A 25,816-nucleotide genomic window follows, 5' to 3' on the forward strand; every position below is an offset into this window, starting at 1 on the left:
ACACAGGGGTGCCTCTGCCTCTCTCCATCTCCCATGGGTGGACTCCAGCTGACAAGCACCCTTGTCACTAGTGTGGGGTACTAGCTCTGCTGCAGGAGGTCCAAGTTTTAAACATTTCAAGTTTTAGGTGTTTAAAGTGACACTAATAATGAAATTTTTTTTATGACTTTTGTCCTATAACTAGTACATCTGCTTAAAACTAGAACTTTTACTTTTAGCTATAGATGTAAATTAATTTAATCTAATTTAAACTATTAAAATAATCTACTTAGTATGCATGAAGGAAACAGTTTTATACATGCTTTGTAAGAAATCCCTAATAATCTTTAAAAGGTGTTGAAGGGCCTGGAGTTCTAGCAGAGTGAAACACTTAAGCACTTATTTTATTTTCAAGCACATAAATAATGCAAAAAATACTGATGGAAAGGATGCATTTTTTCCTAAACAAGAAACACGGCAGTACAAACATATACTCATGAAAAAAATTTATGACATATTTAACATTAGTCTTACTGAAGTCAGTGAAAGCTGCCCATGAATTTAAGGTTTGCTTTTCTTTTTTGTCTACTTTTTGTCTTTTCTACTTCAAAGCTTCTTTTGAGATATTCTGAATTTAAGAAGCAAGGTTTTAAAAATTATGAAAGAGGTTGTTACAGGCTTTATGGTTAAAATCAATCAGATAAAATTGAATTAAAGTAATTACGTAACTAAGTTTTAAAACTAATATAACTCATTAAAAGTATCAGGATATATTTTATATTTTCAATATTTTTCATTAGCTTTTCCCTTAAAATATGTATGTCATTGTTCTGGCTTTGAACATGGATAGTTTTTCTGATATGAAGTTGTTACTTTAAGTTTGGACTAAAAAGGAAAACAAAAATCTTCCAAAATACTTAATGTGAGAAATATGTGTCTGTCTTTGGAGAGCAAGTTGGCTGGAAAGAGTTTGCTTTAGATCAATGATAAAAGAAAATTGCAGGAGGCACTGGAGAGTATTATAACTTTGTAGAAATATATGTAAACAACCCTCTGAACAAAAAGGAAAAGTTAAGGTTTAATCTTTAAAGAACTGAAAAGATGTTATTAAAAAATTCTTAGCAAATGCTTTTGCTCTCTTCTTCTCCTAATCAAGAATTTTGCCTTTAAATAGCATGACAGCATCTGCATTTAATAAAAATCAAATAAAATATTTCCGTAGAAACAGATGGCACTGGTTTTAATTCTTTGTGGCCAATTCAGGTATTATGAGAATGAATTATGATGTAAGTGAGCTTTGCATGTAAAGTGTCTTCTAACAAAAATTTTGAATAAATGTACATTTTGGGTTACCTGTTTCATCTAGACCAGCTCTTATCATCTGATAGAACATAAAAAATCAAATGTCTTCAGCTCTGTGGCTGCTTGATATTGAGGCCAGGATTTCCTTTTTTTCCTGCCTAGGTGCTGAGGTGCCTTGGTTATTTCAGGGGTTAAAAGCTGTAACCACTGATGCGTATATATGAGGCCGTATTCCTAGAACACGGCTTGTAGCCTGACTCAAGCTATTACAGTCTAACAACAGGGACCAATAGAAAGAGAAGAAGATCCAAGAAGGCTGAGGTAAGCCCAAACTCTGAAGCAATGTCAAACTAGAAGCAATAGCTAATAAGGTGTGCATGGAAATACATCTGGGAATACTAGTATGTACTTCCAGTTTTATATGCTGCTAATTCTTAGGAGGACAGGAAACAAACACAGTGGTTAGCAGCCAAAAGCGGTGAATTTACAGTGATTTCTAACTGGCTTCAGATAGCTCCAGGATCCTGACTAACAAGGTAAATTGCTTTATATTTAATTTTTAAATGCTATTAAGGTTATGAATATTTACAGAGTAAGAAGGCTGCAAATTCACTGTGTAAAATATAAATGCTATTCTTTAGAAATACTTTATTTGTCCCTTTTTTTGGCATGCTTCCAGATAGCAGTTTCTGGGGCTGGAAAAGCTATAGGATACTGCACTTGTTGCTGCTAATAACAATGTTGAAAACTATTAAATTACTAAGTATCATATGCAGCAACTTAACTGAGCTCTTAACTTTACTGATGCATTAATCCTATGAGAGAATATACTTTTTATTTAAATACTATTTTTTGCCAAAACCAACCTCCTAATTTTGACCAGAAATTTCAGCTTTCAGTTGTTTGCCTCTACATTGCAAAATGCTTGTTAATCTTCTTGAGGCAGCAATCAAGATAAGAGAGTTTGTAAAGCAATGTTTTTGTGCTACACAAATATTTCCTTTTGGAGTAAATTATCTGTGATGATTTTTTTTCATCATTCAGTGGTGAAAGAGGCTAAAAAAAAGCCAATAATTAAGTAGGAAAAATAGTTTGAAGGTGCACTAGTGTATATGAATAATTTGGTTAGGATTTACTTTTTGTGGACATTTGTTAAGACTTATTTTTTGTGTCGTTTAGATCAGGCATTTGGTTTTGTCTGTTTGCTTTAGGGAAGGAAATTTCTAACTTTGGATATGAGAGAGTGAGGCGGGGAATGGATTAGTCAAACATATTCCCTCCAAGCGTTTTAAGAACATGCCCAACAAACAGCTGTTAAAACAGTATTTGATCTCCGACTTTTGAATGAAGACAAAAGACCCTAGAAAATCTGATCCAGATGCCATTATAATTTAAGAGAGAGCAAAAACAGAAAAGGGGCTATGATTGATTTTAAAAGGAGGAACACTGAGTACAATAGTATTTATATCATTGATATATATGGTAATGATATCTTTTCTGAAGATTATTCATTATATAATGTAGATCAGAGGTCTTTACAGGAAAACTTACACAAATTTAAAAGAAGCACTGATTTATTGTCTAAAAATGATCCATATTTTCATAGTCTTTGAAATGACACTTGTATGAGCATCCGTTAAGCTCGTAGCCAATGTGGAGTCTAAGCTGAATCAGGTAAATATTTATCAACAGATAGCACTGAATCATTTATGCCTCTTACATTACTTTTCAGTTTTTCCTTAACATGCCATGGATAATACCCTAGAGGACAGAATTTAGCTGTTTATAAAGGAAATATTATTTTATATGCAAAACTGTTTTGTTAATCTAGTATTCTGCTATGGAGTTTTGTTGAGAAACAGCTAATTTTTTTTTTCCCCTTCCAAGGCAAACACAATGATTCTAAAAGTCTATACAAGCCTTTTGCTCTTATTCTTGGTCAATTCTGTGTGGACTCGAACTGTGAGACAAGTTTATGATGATCTGGGTCTTGACCATTGGTCTCACTATACTTCTGAGTGTCCACAGGAGTGCTTTTGTCCTCCTAGTTTCCCCAATGCATTATACTGTGATAACAAAGGACTAAAAGAAATACCTCCAATTCCAGCAAGAATTTGGTACCTCTATCTTCAAAACAATCAAATTGAAACACTTTCAGAGAAGCCTTTTATGAATGCCACTCATCTGAGATGGATAAATCTGAACAAGAATAAGATCACAAATGGTGGCATTGAGAGTGGTGTGCTGAGCAAGCTGAAAAGACTGCTTTACTTATTCCTTGAAGATAACGAATTGGAAGAGGTGCCTGCCCCATTACCAGTGGGTCTGGAACAGCTAAGGCTAGCTAGAAACAAAATCTCCAGAATCCCAGAAGGAGTCTTCAGCCACCTGGAAAACCTTACCATGTTAGACCTGCACCAGAACAGTTTGTTGGACAGCGCTCTTCAAAGTGACACCTTCCAAGGACTCAACAACCTTATGCAACTCAACATAGCAAAAAATTCACTCAAGAAAATGCCTTTAAGCATTCCAGCTAATACACTGCAGCTGTTTTTGGACAACAACTCCATCGAAGTTATACCAGATAACTACTTCAGTGCAATACCCAAAGTGACTTTCCTTAGGCTGAACTACAATAAATTGTCTGATGATGGTATCCCTCCAAATGGGTTTAACGTTTCATCTATTCTAGACCTACAGCTGTCTCACAATCAGCTCACTAAAATTCCACCAATCAATGCTCACCTTGAGCACCTTCATCTTGATCACAACAAAATCAAAAGTAAGTATGTATTACCAGTGTGGGAACCTTCAAAACGATATTTTAAAATGTCTATTTAACTATAAAAATACTCTTTGAAGTAAAGTGATTAAAATTATAGAATCATTGAATAATTTGGGAAGGAAGGGACCTCTAGAAGTCATTTTTTCCAACCTTCCTGCAATAAGCAGGGACATCTTCAACATGATGAGATTTTTCAGAGCCCTGTCCAGCCTGACCTTAAAATTTGCCAGGGATGGGCAGCTGCCACCTCTCTGAGCAAAATGTTTTAGTGTTTTACTGATTTTACAGCATATTTGTCCTACTAAGATTTATGTCCTCAAAAGTTATCCATTTTGTGTAAGTGAGATAAGGTTTTGTACCTAAGGCAACAGAAGCCTATTTGTTTTCATAGTTTCACGTCTGGGACTGTTTCCAAATTCAGCCAACTGTAGTGGGGATGTGGTTAGGAACATCAAATACTCTATATAATGAAATTATATGCTCAGTAAATACTTTTTTTCATACCAAAAGCCAAAATAAAACTTTTTATTTACCTCTGCACAGAAGGAAGCCAAGTTTCTGTATTTATCTTGCTTTCATGGTGTTTTAATTGAATACATGGTCCCTTACCAGTCTTTTGGGCCACTGTAGTTCACAAATATACTAAAAATAATGGTTTGGCTTTTGTATGAAACAACGACCTATGAAAGGAAGATACCTATTAATAATTTACATTTGTTCACTGCATCTGGCAAAATAAATGTATGAAATCATGCAAATAAAAATAAATTTTGTGTAACTGGCACATATTTAAGTGGCCTGCAAGAATTCTAACAGTTAATCAGTGTTAAAGCTTATGACAGATGTTTTTTCTGAATATATTTAATTTCCCCCTGGTTACAAAGGGATTTATTTTAATTGCTTCACTGCAAGGCCTCAGGTGCAGACTTTATTCTGTCACTTTGAGTGGACACAAAATTGAAATCACTGGAATGTAGCCTGTCCAGTTTAAGAGTAGTTTTGTGCATAGGTAGTATTTAAAGAGCTGTCCAGTTCTCTTCCTTCCCTGAATAAATTTGACAAAGCTTAAGACCATGAAAATTAACTTTCGTTGTGTATGTAAACTCAAATCTCACGTTCCAATGACACCTGAGTACTTGTGGAACTAAATCATGATAGCTTTCCACAAGCCTTGTATTTCTTAATGCCTTTACCACTTTCCAAAAATCATTGTCAACTCAAGCACAAAACTGACTTTAGCAAAAAAAAAAAGAAAAAAAGAATTCTTAGTAACTGAATATAAAATAGTTGCAACCTGATACCTTAAATAAAAACCAGGTATTATATAAGGCACATTTCACCACATAGCATAATAGTTCAAGAGGTAAGGGGTAATGGTGTAGTCTTCATGAGACTTTGCTCTAATAGATGATATCTCAAAGGGCCTTTGGGATTGCAAACAAGGAATGTAATCCCATCAGGTCAGAGTAATAAGACATGACATTATTTCTGCAGATTGATTTTGTCTTCTTAAATCCAGATCAGTCATTATTTTAAGATAATCAATGAAAAAAATTGAAAGAAAAATAGCTGTAAAAAAAAAAGATGGGATCTGGTTTCTCCACAAAAGAGTCCTTCTGAAGGTTTACTTTTATGTGTGCAGTACAAGCCCTTTTTATAATATTAGTTTTCAGGTATTCCCTCACAACTGCAAATCACTGCTTTATTTCCTATTGGTGAGTTGTTATTGCAAGAGTTCAGACATCAGCATTTTTATGAAAATACCATTTGTCTATGTTTTGCTGTATGTTATTTTGTAAGATTAATTCTCTCTATGAGTGCGCAGCCTCATTTCTCTGGAGACCATTTATGAAGATATAAGGCCTTCTTCTGAAGCCCAGGGCAGCCAATGATAGCCTCATCATTTGTCTCAGTGGAACAAGAATTTCACCTGCATTCCTTCCCTAAGGATCTAGTCCCTTCCCTAAGGCTCTCAACACACAGAGGAAAAATTACTATTCTAATTTGGGAAGTAGAACCAACTTAAAACCAAAACTAATTATGGCTCCAACAGATTTGCACCACATTTATTCCATGGCATTTTAAAACACACATGCCAACATATTTACCTAGGAGCCTTATGAGGCTCTGGGGAGCTGTTAAATAGTGGAAAAGAGAATGTTAAAGTAAGCAAAGACAAGCTATGAAATGATGATGTAGCAAGTGAGCAAGGGTAAGCAGGTGGTATTACAGTGCTATCAAAGACGAAAGGGAGCAAACAGTAAGTTCCCCTAGAAGAATAACAGGAGATTGAGATAGATACTCTGAGATAATATTATTCCACATGTAGAGAAAGGGAGAAATCCTTGGGTCAACTACCTACATTTTGTTTCTAAATTATAAGTTTCACTGGAAAAAAAACAGGATCTCCTGCAGTTCTTCAGCAGACATACAGTATTAGCCATTTAGGAGAACCTCTTTTGCAGTTTTCCCTTATAGCAGCTCAGGGGTTTTATCTTTCAATATTTTATAACGTAACAATTCTGTTGACAAGCAGTTGAATTAATCTTTTTCGAATAAACTATTCCAGATTTTTTAATCAAAAAAGTCGAACAGACCTCCTACTCAATTGATGGAAAAGGGTACACTATTGCATAGGGAAACTCATCCCATGTTAAGGAGATGTCAGTCCCCTTTTGGAAGCATTCATCTCTCTCTAGAGTTTATAAACAGAGTCCAAACGGTTTACTTAGACTGACAGTTAACCTCTACATGGATCAGTTTAGGCAGGGTGAATTGTACCTGTGGAAGGAAAGACCTGCTCCTCCTGCTTAAACAAAATTCAGTAATATATCCATGAAGAGGGTTAAAAGAGAGAAAGAGAGAGGCTTTTACTCCCCTGATAGTTTGGGTAGGATTTACTGTTTATGGGAAGAGAACAATAAAACCCAAACCACTTCATACCACACATCATTAGGAAATAACTTCTTCCTAGGTGGCCTGTGGTTAGATAACTGCTGCCTCACTTCAAGGCTGGAGTAATTAACCCAGTGAAAAGGAGTGCAGCGAGATAGTTTCTAGGTCAGAGAAGACAGAGATTTAGGATGCACTTGAAGCCATCTTGTCTCTATGAACAGTAGTGCTGACCAAACAAAGCAGATATTTTCTGTTACATAGTGTTGATTCACCTAAAACTTTTAATAGCTGCTTTCATAATGAAAATTCTCAAGCTTTCTGTGTTGCAAATTCACACATAAAAATAAGTTGTGGCTTGTTTCTTCCAAGAATATAAAAAACTTTGCCAATATTAATCAAATTTCACAAGATAGACAAATACATTTTGATATCACAGATATAACAAAAGTTTCAGGCCTTGGCCAACTGGATGTATTTATCTAGTTTCCATGACAAAGATCAAGTCCACTCCCAAGATGTTGCAAACATCTGGGCAGTTTTTCAAAATAGAATGGAGGAAAAAAAAATAAAAGTAAGCTATGGGAAAAAAAAGTAAGTTATGTTGTTATTTTTACATCATAACATTTATCTGATATTGGGGGTTGTAGTCAGAAGACTTGTGCATGGTATCATTACTAAATATAAAGGGAGAAAATTTTTTTCCTATTTCTTTGTTCATAAAAATTGTGTTGAAAAAAATCTGTTACATACACATTCTCCATTCACTTTTCTTCAGTTGGTCTGGGACCAAGGTCCTCAAGCAGTCAGACCAACCAAAAAATATAATTTGGTCAAAGGAATTTGACGTCTTTGGTAAACAAACACCACTTCAGTGTTTTCACAAGACCTTTCTGAGGCTGAAATAGGGCAGCAGCTGCCTGACTATTTAAAAACTGAAGACAAAATATAAAAAGCATTTCAACCAAGTGATGATGCAGGGGTAACCTAGAGGAGACAATGTAAAGAACCCAAGCTATTCAACACTTACAAATATGGGTAATGATTGAAACCATAGTTTCAAATTTTATCTATACAGAAACGAACTATGTGTGATGTATACAGAATTTTAAGAATTTGTTGGCTTTCAGATTAGAAAGAAAAATATCCCATTGCACAAGTTATATTCCTGCAATTAAGACCAACTCTACTGAATAGTGTGAGAGAACAGAAAAGTACAGATGTTAAAAGTTACAAACACTATACTAAACGTTCCTCTGATTCAATACGGTCATTGTTTTGAATGCAAGATCTTCATTAGGGAATATTATCAACCTAAAATTAATGCACTGTCATTGAAGTAAGATGTTCAAAATCCCTCAGCAGTAATATTGTCCTCCTCACTCAGAGTGTAAAGAGCTATTTCTCAATGCTTACCATGTCGTTGTCTAAATTAGTATCCTCTTTTTCCAAGGTTAAATTATGCATCTAGTGGCCTTTTTTCAGAATTGCAGCACAGTAAACATGTGATTCACTGTTCTAAATCACCTTATATTATGATGCTTTTTTGCTCCATCAACAAAGTAGTTAAATGTTACAAAAGCAACAGTCTCACATGCAAACATCAGTGGAAGTTTACTTTATTTGTGTCCTAAGTGAATTTAACCTTCATGAATTTTTCCATAACCTAACAATGTTGATCTACATTTTCAGATGTCAATGGGACTCAAATATGCCCAGTTTCCATTGCCTTAGAAGAAGACTATGGTCATTATGGCAACATCCCTCGCCTCCGATACCTTCGTCTGGATGGAAATGAAATTCAACCTCCAATCCCACTGGACATCATGATTTGTTTCCGACTACTTCAAGCTGTTGTCATATAAAGATATTGCAGAGTCACTCTTGTACTCTGAGAGTGATAAGATACAAGTCTTGCTGGAATGAAACTTGTTCTAAGTCATAAATCAAGAAGTAACAGCTTTATTTGACTTTAATTTTTTTCTTTGCTTGTATCTTTTCTACAACTGAAAAGGCTGTTCTTTCAGAAGAGATTTTGTATGGACCTGAAACATGTGCTTAACACCTTACCCTATAAATTCCTAATGTGAATATATTGAAAATCATCATTGTAAGGTCCCAAATATTCCAAAGAAAATTCTTGCCTACTACATCTTTCTTTACTACATTGTCAAATGTGACAATGCCTACCCTGCTAACATCATTGCTATAGACAAATTGTATGTCCTTATTTTGTTATATAGTAACTAACACAATGAATTTGGGTGCACTTGGCCAAATGCATACGCTAATAAAATCATGAGCTGCATGATTACTAGTTATCAGAACTGCCACTGACATTTCAGATAGTGACTTGTGGCGAATAACCACTTAACATGCAAATAACCCATAAATTGCTGTCATCTTTTGAAGATTAATACTTTTAAGACAAAAAGTATGTGAGGCTTAGCATCCAAAGAAGTATACTGAATATATATAATTGTAGGGATTCATTAAGTGAGTTTCAGGACTGGAATAAACTGATCCAACTCAAATCCAGGGACAAGAGAACATGAGATGTAATCTTGTTCTCTCAAAGTCCCAGTTTTCTGCTGTTTTATTCCATTTCTAATTTTGACACCATTTCTTTCTGCAGCTTTGGGATCATCATTGAATATTTGGTTAATTTTAGTTTGCAGAGAAATACAACCAAGAATAGTAATGATTACATATTTCGTGGACTAGGTACTTCATAAAAATTTGAATGGCTAGTTAATACAATGGTGATGAAGAGAAAATTAAGAAATTAAGCAATACATCCCCTCCCAATTATTTACTGAACTAGGCAAGCACTTGCATAGGAATTGTATCAATTAAGCAAACACAATCAACTCAGAGCAGTATTCAGCAAACTGCTAACTCACATATATGCACACAATAATACTGGATTTTAGAGAAGTCCAGGTAATTAGAACATGATACATTAACAACTCACTAACAAGGGAGATACCAGAAGGCAACTTTTTATGAAATATGCTTGATTTTATCAAATATGGTTGATTTTTTTCTATTTTATAATATTGGCATTTCAATAAATGACTTGAATATTAGAGTCAACTATTGACTGAGAGAGTATGACATTCTTATTTCTGCTAGCCAGCACAACAGGCAATCCATCAGTCATTATTTTAGTCTTCTTGCATTTCTAGATAAACGCAATTAGTTGTTCATTGATGTCTTGCATCTATTGATAATATTTTAAGACTGACCTCAGTAGTAAGCATTTAAAGACCATGCATGTGGTATAATTTTTGCATTGAAGATTAGGTATTTTCTTAAAAGTAGATTTTTAAAAGTGTTGAGAACTACAGTTTCTAACAAACAATCCTTTTTATCTGAAAATCAGTCCTTATTCTACTCTGGAGAACTTGTGGAAACAACCTAGTATAGAAACCCAGTATAGAATTAACCCATTCAGAAATCCTATCGCAAAGCCATTTACTTTTGTTGTTCTTTTTATGTGATTGCTGAGAAACTCTTGCCCTTCTAGCAAAAGTATTTTCTGTACCTCTGTGTTCACCCTATATAAAAAAAATACAGATTTTAAAAGTCTTTACAATATGTATGCATGTCATCTAAGTTCTTTACTCAATAATATAATAGTAATTTATTTTTGAAAAAAAATTATGTAACAATACTATTAATTAGATTATAACATCTATTATGTTCTGGCCTTGGAAATTAATTTCTGCTTTAAGCAAAAAACAAGTACATTTACTCCAGAGTGAATATTCAAAGGCATATATGCATATTATTAATATAATTTATAGTTCTAATCATACAGCAAAGCACCTTGAAGGTCCAGTAAAAAATTATTACCTTTGAGGTACCATATACACATTAAAGAAGAAAAGACTAAACCTTCCCCAAAGAGATGTCAAGCTTACATAGAAGAGAGGTTGAAATGTAAAATCATAAAAGGGTACTAGAGCACCAAGGTACTCCATTTTCTGGATAGGGGCCATATTATGTGATGGGATCAGAAGCACAAGATCTGATGAAATAATTTTTAACAGTTATTTTTATCAGCTGTACTGCTATTTGTCCAATACAGTGTAATTTGGAAATCATTATAAATCAGTCCTTCAAATAGTCAGTACTTTCCTATGGAACAATTCTAGAACACCTGCAGACTGATGCTCAAGATTTGTCTCTGTCAAATCCCAGTTAATCTGAGTGAAGAGAAGAATTCTACTGGGATGAAGATCTGCTGCTGCCAAGTGCTCTGTACTCTGCACCTTTAAGACAATGCACTGACTCCACATCTGGGAACTATTTAATTAAAGAGAAAATTTTAAGTATCCTCACTTAGGCCAATTTGTTCCATCTTGAGTCTCTCTCCCAGAACCAGCTCCATGAAATAGAATAAAAAATAGCTATGTTGCTGCAGTGACCTTCACAAAATATGTCAGTATTGATTGGGGGTTAAGCTTCTTTGCTGCATGTACACGGCCATTTACAACAGTTTTAATATTCTTAAATGTCCTGGGAAAGTTGGTAAAATTTCCTTTCAGACTACAATAGAAGGCCTAAATTGCATTATTGTGTGGAACTAAACAATGTAGGCTTTCAGCCACTACACAGTCAGTTCATTCATTGTGCCAGAAGACTATAAAGGAATATGTAAAACACATTGTCTTTTTCCCAATGTTGAGAGCTGCTAATACAGTGTAAAAAGCATCACTGTGCTTGAAAATCTGATGTTAATTCTTCCTAATCCAAGATTGCTCTAAGACTCCCCACTGCTATTTCCTGGTTCAGAAAAAATTGTTTCTTTTCCTCTGAAAGGAGGGAGGAACTCAGCTGTCCTGTCTGAAAGTGCAGCTGGCGTCATAGAAGAGCCATTTGCTTGCCTTACTTGTCAGAATACATTGCAAACAGTTTTGAATGGAATACCACATACAGAAATAAAGACATTTACAAGAAGCTGAGAACGGGTCACCATAAGCATACTGCAGTCACAGTTGATCATTAACCAAACCACAAACATCTGGGACTTTTTTGCAGAAATCCATATTACATATTAGGTACATTTGAAATTAAGGTTGTTAACGCAGATGTGCTATCACCTCAGTCCAGGGTACAGACAGTTGCCCTGTAAAGAAAAATATTAAAGCAAAGTGAGAGACTCAAGAACTGAAAAATACCAAGGCATTTCTGACATGCCTGCCAGCATAATTGGAGGCTGGAATGCTGGATCTATCAAAAGGCTGTGGGGTTTTATAACACAACTGGATCTGCAAGAAGAAAAGTCCTTTTCAGATGCTGCCAGCACAGTTAAAAATTTGGCCACATGCGTGATTCTCCCTGCTCCATGCTCTTCTCTGGCTTTTTCTGTTTCTTTCTCAATAGTCCAGTTTGCTACCACTATTCTTCTTCAACATTTTGAGGGAAAAACACCACCATAACAATTGTGAATAGAAGCCAGTGGCCACAGCAGACTGTGTGACACTTGAAGGAAGAAACACAAACACTGAGGTAAAAATTCGGAAGACAACTAGAAAACCAATTTACATGTTTGCAATTTCTAACTCTAGCACTTATCCTGTGTCATTGAAGGGATTTTCAGTCACCCTTGCTGCACCCAAGTGGTTTCCAATGTTTGCTACAAGTAGCTGCTGTTCACTTTTCCAGCCTAGAAAAACTATTTGCTGATACCAAATTGCAGCTAGTTTCATTACCTACCTGGGATCAGATTACTGTAGCATCTACATTTCTGTGTTGATTGTTAAACAGCTAATATCCCTCTTCTGCCATGTGTGGCTGAGGATCGTTGACATTGTTAAAATCAGCAAGTTAATATCTTTCTCCTGACTGAAAGTCTCCTCCGTAATTGCATTTTTTTACCCAGAATTGCTTACCCATTTAAGCATGAAGAGAGGCTCTATAGGGCACCACATTCTCTGTGTAGTGATACTCAGGAATAGTAATAACCACGTCAAGAGTAAGAAGCAATATCCATAATTCATCTCATGTTCTGCCCTAGCTAAGTTACTATCTCCCCCATTAGTAGAAGTGATATTGCTTCTAAGTCCTGTGCTTGCCCTAGCAGTGCTAGTTCCAGCAATCTACACTTTAATGAATTCAAAACCTTTCCAAATACAGTTTTTTCTTATACTTCCTGTGCTATTGCCAAGAGTCTGTACATTCTTCTTACTCTTTTTGTCTCGGTTTCTGTAGCATTGGAATGAGTCCAAAGGAGGGCCACTAAGTTGATCAGAAGGCTGGAAAACCTCTCCTGTGGAGACAGACTCAGAGGGCTGGGACTGTTCAGCCTGGAGAAAAGAAGGCTTCAGAGAAGTTGTGGGTGACCTATGCTTGGAACTGTTCAAGGCCAGGTTGGATGAGGCTCTGAACAACCTGGTGTAGTGGAAGGTTCCCTGCCCATGACAGAGCTGTTGGAACTAGATCTGTTGCAATCTAAATCACTCTATGATTCTTATATCCATTTGACCAAACTCTCTGCCTATCAGCTTCATTTAGTTTTGTTTCTTCAGTGGTTTTTCACTTATGCATCTTTACACATGTGGTGTTAATGTCTGTCCTGATGTCCTGCCCTTTCCTGGTGAGTCAACTCCATCCGGAATTCCCCAGGGAAAGGGTTGCCCTGGCTGCACACAGCTACAGCAGCAGAACAGCCCCACTGCTCACAGCGCTCATACCTCCTCCAGTGCCTGAGTGCAGACCCAGGCTGGTGCTGTCATGTACAGAGAGTATATCTGGAAATCTCTTTTCCAAGGCTTACTCTCCCCACCCCCAGTCTTTTTTGTAGGAAAATTTGTGGGGGAACTAGAATCACATCTTCCACCAAGAAAAGCTGTTCCTAATTAGGGGCTGGGGCAATGAAAGTGGCATGTGGACTCAGCAAGTCTCAAGTGAAGCTAGGCTTTTTCAGTAAGTTTGTATTCATTAAAATGGTCTATCACCATTTTTATTAAATTTTAGTGGATTCAGAAAAAAACTTGCAAATAGTTTCAGCCAGAGGAAAGGAAAAATTTCATGCTTCTTATTTAATATTCTTCTTGCTAAGATGTCCATGTAGCATGATATGCCCTTCACCAGTTAATGAAATCCTTGGATTTGTTTGAAATCATGCTCCCACTGCTAGGAAGCCTATTTCAAGGGTGATAATCTCCTTGCGATGCTCTACTTTGTTACAGGACTTGAAATAATCACTGATTCTCTCTCCTGGCAGTGAGGATAGGCTTCATGGTATTATAGGATCTAGGCTCAAGTCCTTGGCTGAATCAGAAGCAGATTGAATTGGAGTGTAGATTTTTTTTTTCTCTCTGAGGAGGCTGTTTTCAGCACCAGACTAGAGGTTCACACTTCTTTGTGAATCCTAATATTTGTTTTTTGTAATGACTGGAACTGCTTCCAATGAAAAAGACTGATGGCAATGCTCCTCAACTATGTTTAGCAGCAAAATAGAAGTGAGTAACACTTACACTGTCTTTGACAAATCTGCCAGGAGCAAGGTCCCCAAATTCCCTGCTTCTAAATTAGTGACCAAATTGGGAAGAGAAAGCTGTGCATGAAGGTTTTCTCTGAAGGTCCCAGTGGTTTGGATCTTTTAAAAAGCTAGTTATTTATGTGTTTATTTTGGTTTGGTGCAAGTTCTTTAACATTCAATTTAAAATACCACATATAAACATGGTGTGAGGTTTATTTTTCATTTTTATATAAAGAGGAAGATTAAAATAATTATTTCTTCTTTAAACAAATATAAATATTTTTACATTGGACTGACTACCAAATAAAAAAACAATCAGAAAAGTAAATTTTCTGTTCTTAAGTCAAGAATTCCATGCTTTCCTTTTTTTCTCCATTGTTATTTATTTACAACTGCATTCTGTCTGGCATCAATGTGGCAGACTTATTATGTATTGAGGAACATTGAGGATTATTTCAGCTGCAGTGTTATCCATGCTTCTCATTTTCATCAAAGCATTAATAAGACTTGTGCCTGTATTTTCCTACTTTTGCAAACCCTGCGTTACAGTCCCCCTTCTGCATCACAAAATCATGGAGTTATTTTGTCAGTTGTAGAACTGGGAACAGATACAAACTGTGATGAAAAGGAAGTGATGTGATATGAACAAATCAGAAATCAGTTATCAGATCACATTCAAAATGGCTGTGGATGGCATTTTTTACTTAGAAAGGTATGCTAACATTAGCCATATTGATGGCCTTTTCCACTTTTTTAAAAAGTGCCCTTTCACAGCATTGTAACTGTAGAAAAAGTGCCTTTTTAGGGAGAATTCTTAGAGATCTCAAAAATCTGTGCAGGACCCTCAGTTGTTACCAGTTTTACTCAGTATTTCCGGATATAGGAAAAAGCTCTTGTTGTGGCCTGTATCTGAACAAGTAATAAAAATAGTGTATCTTTCATTTTTCATGTCACTAATATAACGATTCTTTGATAAGGAAGAAGAAAAAAGAACTCAAATACTAGAAAAGAGAAAATAAAAGACATTTAAAAAATGACTAGGAAGGGAAGAGGAAAAATTTGTGATGAGGGTATAAAAGAGGAAGAAGGAAAAACATTTGTAAAAGAATGGGGAAGGAGACACAAGATGCTCATGTGCTTTTAGGGAGGAAAAATGGAAGCTGGAAAGCTTGGAAAATATCAGTCCACAATGCTGCTTATAGCCTGAGACTTATAATCCTTCAGCCTAGTCTAGAGTTATTTCTTTTGGGAACTGACACAACAGCAACAGCTAAGAGTAAGTGTTGAATATTTGTAATGCTGACTAAAGCACTGATTAATACTCAGTCCAAACACAAATGAACTGTGCAGATATGCGAATAACACCCATGAGCTTTCTTCAGATCATGCATTGCTGTATTCCGTGCACTGTTTCATGCTTTTTTTCTTGCCTTTTAGAATGAATTACAGAAGGAATATGATAATATGCCACAGCCATCAATTTCATTAGTTGGAAACCACATGAAGAGGCAATGTCAGCTGGCAAACCAATTCTGGCAGCTTCTCAGGCTTAGCCTTCACCCTGTAAACCATATGCTTCTCTGTGTTTTATCAGCTTATATGCTTAGTTTCATCAGCTGATGTATCAGACACTGGTTGATGTAAGATCCAAGGTCTACTAATTTTCAGAGGCATGTTTACTTGTTGGGCTTTACGGAAGTGCCATGGCTCCCTCAATACTGTGAGCTGCTGAATCACAGCTCAGATGTACTACAAGATCCAAAGCAAAGTTTTGGCTTCTTGCTAGCCTCCATTTCACATCATGCAATGAAAAAGTCCTATTTTTTTTTTAAGAACACCAGAAAAAGATTGTGCATGCTGAAGGATAAAAGTCAATATTTGATGGTTATAGAAAAAATGTTTAAAGAAATTCTAACTGTCCAAACACTGCTTAATTATAAAATCTTTGCCCATCTAAATTGGCTGGCTTTGTAAATTCATCTTACTCATGATAGGAAAACAACTGGATGCTTAATGTTGATTGGTATGGTGCAAATTTAAATTTAAATTCAAATTTTAGAATATCAGAAATCCAACTTGCAGTATTTTTTTTTTTATTAAAAACAGGTTACTTTTCAAGATAAACCTTTTTCAGGCTTTTTTTTTTTAAAGGAGATAAACATCTGATCTTACATCCTCTGGGGTTCCAGGAATGTAAAAGTAAACTTCTTATTATACAGATAGATTGGGTTACATTGGTCCCAAATGGCTTCTGGTCAACAATTTGACAGTGAGAACAGCAGCACTGTTTTGAAATGGCCATGACAGCAATAGCAACAAAATTCAGCTGTTCCCTCGTTCGGGACAATGAAGTCAGTGAAGCAGCGGTTCCCAGACACGGAGGGTGATCTTATGGGTTCCTATTAAAAACTAAGGGAAAAGTAAGGGCTAAAAGGTAAACTGCTTGAGTTTCCTAAGTCCTTTTCTACTCTAATCATATATAGAAGAGTAGAAAAAGACATTAATTTTGAAAGTGAATTTCAAAGGAAAGGGAAAGCTGAGAAGAAAATACTCAACAGCTTATTAAATCCTTGTACTCACATTATTTCTTTTTGGCTCACCCTTAACACAACACATTTTTATTTCAATACACAATCTAATTAGGGAATAAAATGTTGGTTTGGATCATTCATTTTCTCTCCACACTGACTCATCTTCTTGCCAGAATTCCACAGTGGCAAGGTTGTTCTTTGTGTCAATAGCTCCCAATTGAGTGATATATATGCTCGTTTCAGTATGGTTTTTTTCCAATTAAATATGTGTAGCGCACAAAAGAAACATACTGCATGCACGTATGCGACATAGGGTAGAGGAAGAGGCACAAGAATGAATAAAAGATACTATAAAATGAAGATTTCCATGAAACTGGTTTTAGTTAGAGGAAAATGAAGCTTTTAACCATAATCAATGCTTCAAGCTATTCTGGAAATAATCCAAAAGAAATGAAATGAGAATGAGGTACTTGAAAGCTGCTGGGTTTGAAATAGTAACAGCTGTGTCTAGAGAACCTGGACAAGAGGGCTTCTTATCCAAATATCTGTTTAAATAGTATTTCTGATTCAAGCATACATCTCAGTCCATTAAAACAAAGGAAAAAACCAGGGTAAGCACACAGGACAAACACCATATGATCTTCAATAAACAGCCTTATAATCAAACACCGTGTAATTATTTCAAGAATTGAGTGCCAAAAATATGTTGTGATTCTATGAAATGTACCCTTAAGGATTTGTGAAAAAGAATAGATATTCTAGGATCTGTGCCCATTTATCCCCTTTTGTTCCACATGAAAGAAATTATATTAAATCAACTGAATATCTGGAAAGAATTAAATCATCATCTCTCATTGGCAAACCTAAAGGAAAAATTCACAAGAAGGCACAGTTTTATATAATAAAAGTTCTCATGTTTCATGGAGTAAAAGGGAAAAAACTAACTGCCAAAGGGAAAGTTTTTGTTGCCTTTGGTTATTCTTCTCAGACTATATATTATGGAGTTCTCCTCTGCTCCCTTTATTATCTTTATTCAATGATATAAAATTTCAGACAAAATGAAATGAAATCATTTCAAATTCTCTTGCATTAAGTCCTTCAGGAACAAACTTTTCTCTGTAGCAGCTGATACAGTGACAGTCACTGCCACTATAGAGTAGCAACCAAAGCTGACTGGTCCCCTCAGCAGGATTCTTTTTAATGACAGAAATGTCTGACTTATTCACTGCCCTTGAATTCTATTTAAAGTAGCACGTGGGCCAAAATCTGCCTGTGCTAATGGGGTTTCAGAGGTGTAAATGAAATCAACGACTTTTGCCAACAGACTGTGCTCACCACAGGCCCCAAATGATTTGCCTCAGAGATGGCTTTACTTCAGTAATGTCGTTTTACAAGTCACACTGCACTGTTCTTTAATTTAGATTTAGTTTTGGCATATTATGCTTGCATGTTAGTTATCATTAAACCACCATAAATTGTTCAGGGCTCAACTTTCATTAATCTGCACTCTGATGGGAAAATCTGATGATTTTCACCAACTGCAGCTGTGTTCCTCAGAATTTACTAAGGTAAAGAAAATCTATGAATACAAGAAATTACAAATGAGATGAACACCTACATCTCTGCATAACAGAGATAAACTGTCTTTTTTTCCTTCCAGGAAATGAGTATGTGAAAAAGTGGTGGTTCAGCATCTTATTTATGGGTTAAATAGCAACATCAGTAACTGGGTGTCCTCTTACATCTCAAGTCATTCCTCAGTAGTTCTTAGTCCTTCCCTCAATCTCTTCCACTCCCTGCTGATCTCCCATTGCTCATTTTCCTTAGACAAGTTTATTGATTCATACTTCTTGATCTTTAACCTCTGTGGTGGGGATTCCCCAGTCTCCTGCTGATGACTACATTAAAGAAACTGGAATTTTGAATGGGGAAATTTTTCTTTTTCTTCTGTAATTCTCCACAATGTCATCTATGTGTCTTCCTTACTGATGTTAATATCTCACCCACTCTTCTTTCAGACCCCACAATCTTCTGTGGTGTGAAGTTTGTCACTACATGTTATGCTATTTCATATGCCTGAACTGTCTGTCATTCCTATGCATGGTTCTTTTCAGCATTTTTGTAAAGCTCTGTTGTTAAAATGTCTTTCTTCTGGTCTCCAGTACAGCAATACTTTTTCTTCTTTCTTCCTTCTCTCCTCACACATGATCATTCAGATACACTTCATACATTATAAATGCCCAGTTGCAAAAACTTCTCCTTGCCTACCATTTTGACCACATCAGCCTATAGCTGAACATTCCCACTTACTCCCTTCCCATGGATGGTTAAAAAGCCCTTCTGATCTTCATATACAACTTCTTCATTTGGACCAAAAATCTCCATTACTTGTTATCACATAATCTAGTTAATGCATTTTGGTGCACTAAAACTACCAAAGGCTTTTCACCATCATAGGAGAATTCCTCTACTGCTCTTACAGATAGGAAACTTTAAAGTTTCCACCATATGGCTGACAGAAGACCTTTTGCCATGGTGCCAGCAGATAATTTTTTCCCCAGTTACTTACAGCAGACCAACTGACTACCAAAGGAATCAGCAAATAACTGCGGGCATTTGGGCAAAACAACGCTATAATCACTGCACTGCTCATCAAAGGACTGAAACAAAAAGAAAGCACCATTTATACCATGAAATTCAACACTGTTTCCCTTGTGCCTGTATGGAGAATTTTCCTCTGCACCAGAGCTGGAGTTATTCCCTTAGTTTAAAGCTGGATGAATCCAGATAAATCTGGGTTTCCTGACTTCGGGAAACTTGCACAAGCTTAAACTTCCCCATGAATGATTCCTTCACACATTCATTAGCACAGCTTTGTGTGAAAACAAGACATAAGCAATCTTGAAATAGTACTGAAACAAACTAAATGTGCAATTACGTGGAAAGATAACACTTTCCTTTTCCCTTTTGTGTATCATCCAGTCCTTGTTCATTTTCCCAACACTTGCTTAGATCAGGGTTTTGCTTTGTTTATCTCTTCTGGATGGTATCTGATAGTGAAATTTCAGTCAGTGAACCATTTAACCTGTATTTTAGCTGTATTGACTGTGCTAGAAAAAAAGCCTTTCTTTCATCAGCCTATTCTGATCCTGCTTCTGTTAACAGCAACAGAGACGTGACAGAGATTGCAGAGCAAGACCACAGGGTAACTTGGTGCAGGTGGTGAGCTGAGTAAATACTGATTTTAGGCAATGAGGGTCAATAACACATTGTTCAGGCAATGAAGCAAAACAAAGAAAACCCCTAAAAGACAATGCCACAAATTAAAAGTTTAAAGGCCATTTGATTACACTATGCTGAGATCCTTTGAAGCTGCTAGGATCTGTGTGAGTGTGTGTGTGTATATAAATTAGAAAAACACTTTTGGAAAATGCCCCCTATATTTCAAATAGAGCTGAAAAGCAACGTTTTAATACTTTAGTTCAACCTCAAATAAGCACAGAGCATTAACTTAAGTATTTTTCTTGGATACCTGCATTTTAAAAATATGACGGTCTGACCTGTAAAATAGCAGAGAGTTTCACATGCCACTCATCAACCAATGATAGTTTCCTTCATTGTCATGCTCATAGCAATCTGCACTCTTGCTGAGCTGCTGTCTTTGTTGATATTTTCTAAAAACTTTTAAAAGCTGTTTTCTAAATATTTAATTCCTATAAGTGAAGGTCTGGCTAAAAACATGTTTAATTCTTGTTCACAGACACATTATTTTATTGGTAATAGATAAATCCATAGTCATTCCAAGAGCTAAAGTAAATTAATAGTTTTCCTTAAAGCCTACAAGAAAAACCAAGATTCTCACATTCTTTGTACATTAGTGTCTCAAAGGACATGTTCCCACATCTACTCAGAAAAGAAACAGTTTAAAGCAGAAATTCAAACCAAATAAACAATATAAAAAAAAAAAATTCGGATGAAGGGTGATGTGTCTCATTTACAGTGCCAGAGGTCCTGGAGTCAGGCTGTGGTTAGCCCTGGCCCAGATCAGCTATGTCTGTCTCACTTTGTGCAACTGGCTTGTTCACTTCTTCCCCGCATTCTCTGACCACAGCACCCACCTCCCATGTACCCACTGAGTGCCACATTCCTTCTGTACCCTCAGCCATGTAAGCTGAAGCATCCAGAAGCTGGATAGAGCCTGAAATTCTCGGTTGTAGACAGAGTAGGATTATCTAACAGGACCATACTCAATCATTGATTCCATAAGAGATTAAGAGAATTAATATATTTCCAAAATTCTAGATCAGAGCAATGTAAATTGAGGATGGTAGAGCATCCCTTGATATCAAAGCCCTCAGAGCCAGTACCTTGGCTCCTGCTAGAAGAAACAATCAAAAGGAGACAATGCATATATGGCATTGAAGGATGCAACTGATATTTAGAGAACATGAACACTAAATGCATGTCTAACACACTGGTGACTGTGTAAAGTGTTAAAATTACTGGTTTATACACTGCACTAATGATTCCCAGATTATATTCTGAAGTCTGGAGGAATTACAACTTTTTTTGGATCACTGTGTGTGAGAATTACTTGCTAGTGAGTTGTACTGTTATAAAATTTATGGTACTACAAGTTATTAATATCAATGCATTTTGTAAAAAATTCAGTGAAAGCAAAGAACACCTTTATGTTGCAAACATAGGATTAGTTGAAGGCATTCAAATGCAAATGAAATTGCAAATGCCATCTTCTTTACAAACATTTTTTAACATTTTGGAAACGTGTATAGAGGGTATAAACCACAGCAATATATTTAATACAAAATGCAAACCTAAGAGCATACATACAATTTCATATGAAACTGGGACATATTTATGCTAATGAGAAAAGCAACTTTAATTCATTACATCAGTTTCAAATTTTCTCAGGATATTGAGGACATTATGCTTCATAAAATCTCTTACAGCCTCTATCTATGAAATAAGTGCAGCATAATAGCGTTCACAATTTCATTTGAATACATGGGTATGTCAACATACAACACAAAGCTTGTCCTCTACTGAATTCCGTATGCTTGTCTTATTGAAATTTGTTTTCCGTTTATTTTTCAGTCCCAAGCAAAACATCATTCATCTTTTAGCGATAAATATGATAACCCAGCTCTGAACTGTACTTGTTTAGCTAAGCAAAAACATGCTGAAATTTTCCATCTCTGAGGCATTTTCCTGAAAGGGTCTAACACCACCAGTCCACAGGCTGGGCTGAAACAGCAGACAATAACTCTGTATGCTAATAAAAACCATTTTGCAACACCACATGCTTGCATACGCAGCAGTGCTATCTTATATTCAACCATGATTAAAGAAAGAACAGTGATTTCTTTCCCTGCTCCTTCTCAAAACTGATGTAAATTATACCTCTTAAACACAAACTGTAGATTTGGTTTTAGAAGAATGACAGTCTGTCTAATGTGAGAGGAATAGGACCCAAGTATGTGAGTCTGAAGCTCTGACTCCTGCCTTTGGCCTCAGTGGGAATTCCTGAAACTGCTTTCATTAATGAGCTCTAGTATAACCTGCAAAGATCTGTGTGCATGCACATACCTGACAGACCAACCCACATGTGTAACCCAAGTCATTTCAAAAGTATGAAAGGAATAGTAACAAGGTAGAAAAAGTTGACCCATTAAGATTTCTCCGGCAAAGTCATTAGAAAAAATGTCTACTTCTCATATCCTTAGAAAAAATATATTCTCTTGATACTCTTTAATCAAATAAAAAGAAGTGCAAGGAATATAATTTATTACATAGGGTATTGCAGACCTGTTTTAGCAGAGTTTGAATAATTGGAGTTCTCTGATTTCCAAAGTGCTTTCCTAGGCTAACAGAATGGTTTATTCACATATACTATATAGTAACAATCTGACAAGGTTTTCACCTGCTTTGAAATTTATAACATACAAAAAGAGTGAATAACATGCTATGATGGATTTAACTTGTGAGCTTATTATTAAACAAATGTTGGAGATGTAAAATTGAAAATGTATTTAAGGAGGATCTTAGAATTTTACAGCAAGCCTTGCTTAAGATGATTAAAAGTAATAGGTTTTGGATCTTGCTCACAGTCTGCAACAAACTTTGGTAATTTCAGAAGCAGATATTGAAGGCTCTAAATCACCCTTTCTGAAAGAAAAGTGGGAGCCATCCATTTCTGTTCCTGTAACTATGGATTGTTTGATTCTACTGTAAATGTGCATGGTCTCTGTTAAAGCTAACGCTTTTTCTTAACTTAGAAATTCTAAGTATACCAAATGCAATGATGTATCAGAGACTATATAGATATAGTCTTTACATATGCAAGAAAACAGTATTCTGCATGCTCACTTAGAAATTCATCATAGTCTGGTAGACCAGACTGCACGAAAATATTCTGAGATTTTACTGTTAGTAAGCAATATTAGACAGACCTAGCATACATCTGACAAAAAATCGGCATGTTATTTTTTTTCTGCAAGATTCAAAAAACCCTGACCAACCAAAAAAAAAACCAACTGAAAACCCCCAAAATCCGAAACTAAACAGCTGGACAGGCAGTACAAAAAAAGCAACAATAAATATTTGAATGACAGGGAAAAAGTCATATGCTATCTGCCTGCATCAACCATGGAAGTAAGAGGTCACAATAAAAGTAACCATTGAGGAAAAAAATAACAGACTTTAAGGGTATCTGAACTGAAAATGAATCCACCATTAAGAACCAAAAATCAGGCAAATGAGAAATAAGACACTTCAGTAGATCTGTACGTAACGGGTAGTTATTCCTCTGACTCATTAAAAAGCTTCTTTTTATTACTGGCATTCACTGTTTATGCAGAAATAATTAAATCTAAACAAGGCTTTGCTAGCAGAAACAATTGTAGCTATCTCAAATTTTCTGTTTAACTCTCTTTTCCCTGCTGTTTATGCTGATTTGCTCAGGGGATGGAACAGTTGGAGCACTCTAAATCCTTCTTTTGTACTTCTTTTAACTTTGATGAGCAAAATGGAAATGCTAATCCCTTCTGCAGACACATGATTTCCTTCCTCTCTCCTTCTCTCTGAGATATTTGTTTTTCTGTTATCCAGTCTTTGTTCCCTAGTCCCAGAGAGGTTCATATGATGCTCTCCTTTTCCCAGGGCCCTAGGGTGAACGAAGTTCCACAATCCAGCAATTCATGAAATGCAAGTGATGCTGAGACAGGCAAGGGATCTATCAAAGCAGCCTTCTACCCCTCCATCCTCTCACTATGCCTTTAGAACAAACAAACAAACAAACAAACATTCAAGAATGTTCAGTATTGCAGAAGGAATCAGTCTAAAATACTGGCCTGGATTTATTTTAGCCCTCAAACTGATTGTAGGAACTTCAATGATTCCAGGATTTCACATTGTGCTTTTCCTTTGTTCAATATAATTCTGACCACATATTTAAAATTGGAAAATAAATAATAAATAATGATTCAGGAAACAATAAAGTCACAGATTATAAACAAGGTGAGAAAAACATTTATTTGGACATGAAGCAGATGCACTGGTGCATCATGTAACATCCATGAAAATGTTGCAGGATTTTCATATTAAAGGTCTGGGAGAAGTAAGATGTAAAAGAAGGTTGATCCAGGTGCAAAAAGGTAGTGCTCTTTGCTATGTACTGTAGTAAAATTCTTCATTCAGTGGGCATAATATGGAGTACTAAATACTACTTTTATTTAGGAAATGAAAACCAATGCATTTGAATTAGATTGAGGTACATATGTGTAGGCAAAAAGATATTGTTTGAAAATTCGTATTTTAAATCCTAAAATATTTTTTTTAAATTCCCAATAATGCATGTCTTTTCAACGAATTTAGAATGTCTGTAGAAGGAGTTGCATCTACTTTGCAGTCACTTGTCTACAATAAACTCAAAGAAAACAAACATTCATTTGCTTGCTCATACTAACATTAACAAGCTCATGAGGAATAACATATTTTGAGAAATGCATATTCATGGACCTCCCACTTCTGACCAAAACACAACTGTCTCTGTCACACAATGTGAGTGACCCCATTTCGTTCATCTGATGGATGCATTTCTGCTCACAAAATATGGAAGAGTTGGAGGAAACTGAGTGCAATTTTTTTAGAGACTGCATAACCCAACAGTTGAACTTACTGTCACCATTACTGGAACACTCATGTATTACCTCCCCCTTATGCAGGACTGGTTCCTGGCCCAGGAGAAAGTGATCTTTTATTCTGTTACTCTTATTCGAGATGAGAATACATCAACATGCTAATTTATTTTGCTTTATTACTCAGTTTCAGACCAGGAGAATCTTTTAGCCAGGTGCCAAGGTAAAATAGCAAAATGAATGAGATATTTTGGGATTCCCCTGTCACTCCTTTCAAAGCTGGATATATCTTGCTTTTCTTGTTAAAAAACAGTACAAGAATTTTCCAGAGTGGACACAGTAAACTGAAGACCTCTACTTCTGTTCAGACTGGCAGGCCAAGAAGCTGACAAGAGGGAAAGTTGGTACAATACCCAAGCTCTTTCTGAGGGTCGGATAGGTTTTTTCATTTTATGGCAAAGCTAGCATTTTTTCCACACATTCTTCCTTATCCCAAGTTCCTGGGGATGAATCTGTGAAGACTGAAAGAAAAGAAAACAAAGAAAAAATTATATTTATAACAAGTGAATGTTGACAGTCTGAATAAAAGGCTCAGTGCTTTATAATCAAAGTTTTGGAAAAACAAGAATAGGATAACCCTGAGGCTTTGGCACTGAGTTCAAGAACACAGTTAGGAGTC

The 25,816-nt window shown here is 35.9% G+C and overlaps 1 protein-coding gene across 2 annotated transcripts; it reads left to right on the forward strand.

Annotated features, from left to right (window-relative positions):
• Positions 1–1,447: 1,447 nt before the first annotated feature.
• KERA (keratocan) lies at positions 1,448–11,635 on the forward strand. 2 transcript variants are annotated; one of them, XM_032107608.1, is made up of 3 exons: positions 1,448–1,602; positions 3,169–4,063; positions 8,651–11,635. In XM_032107608.1, the coding sequence occupies exons 2-3, from the start codon at positions 3,178–3,180 to the stop codon at positions 8,821–8,823; spliced, it is 1,059 nt and encodes a 352-aa protein (XP_031963499.1). In that variant the 5' UTR covers positions 1,448–1,602; positions 3,169–3,177; the 3' UTR covers positions 8,824–11,635. The 2 variants fall into 2 exon arrangements, with proteins under 2 accessions (XP_031963499.1, XP_031963498.1); XM_032107607.1 differs by lacking the exon at positions 1,448–1,602 and adding an exon at positions 1,609–1,817.
• The last annotated feature ends 14,181 nt before the right edge of the window (positions 11,636–25,816 follow it).

This window comes from Corvus moneduloides, chromosome 4, assembly GCF_009650955.1.
Source record: "Corvus moneduloides isolate bCorMon1 chromosome 4, bCorMon1.pri, whole genome shotgun sequence".
Lineage (NCBI taxonomy): Eukaryota > Metazoa > Chordata > Aves > Passeriformes > Corvidae > Corvus > Corvus moneduloides.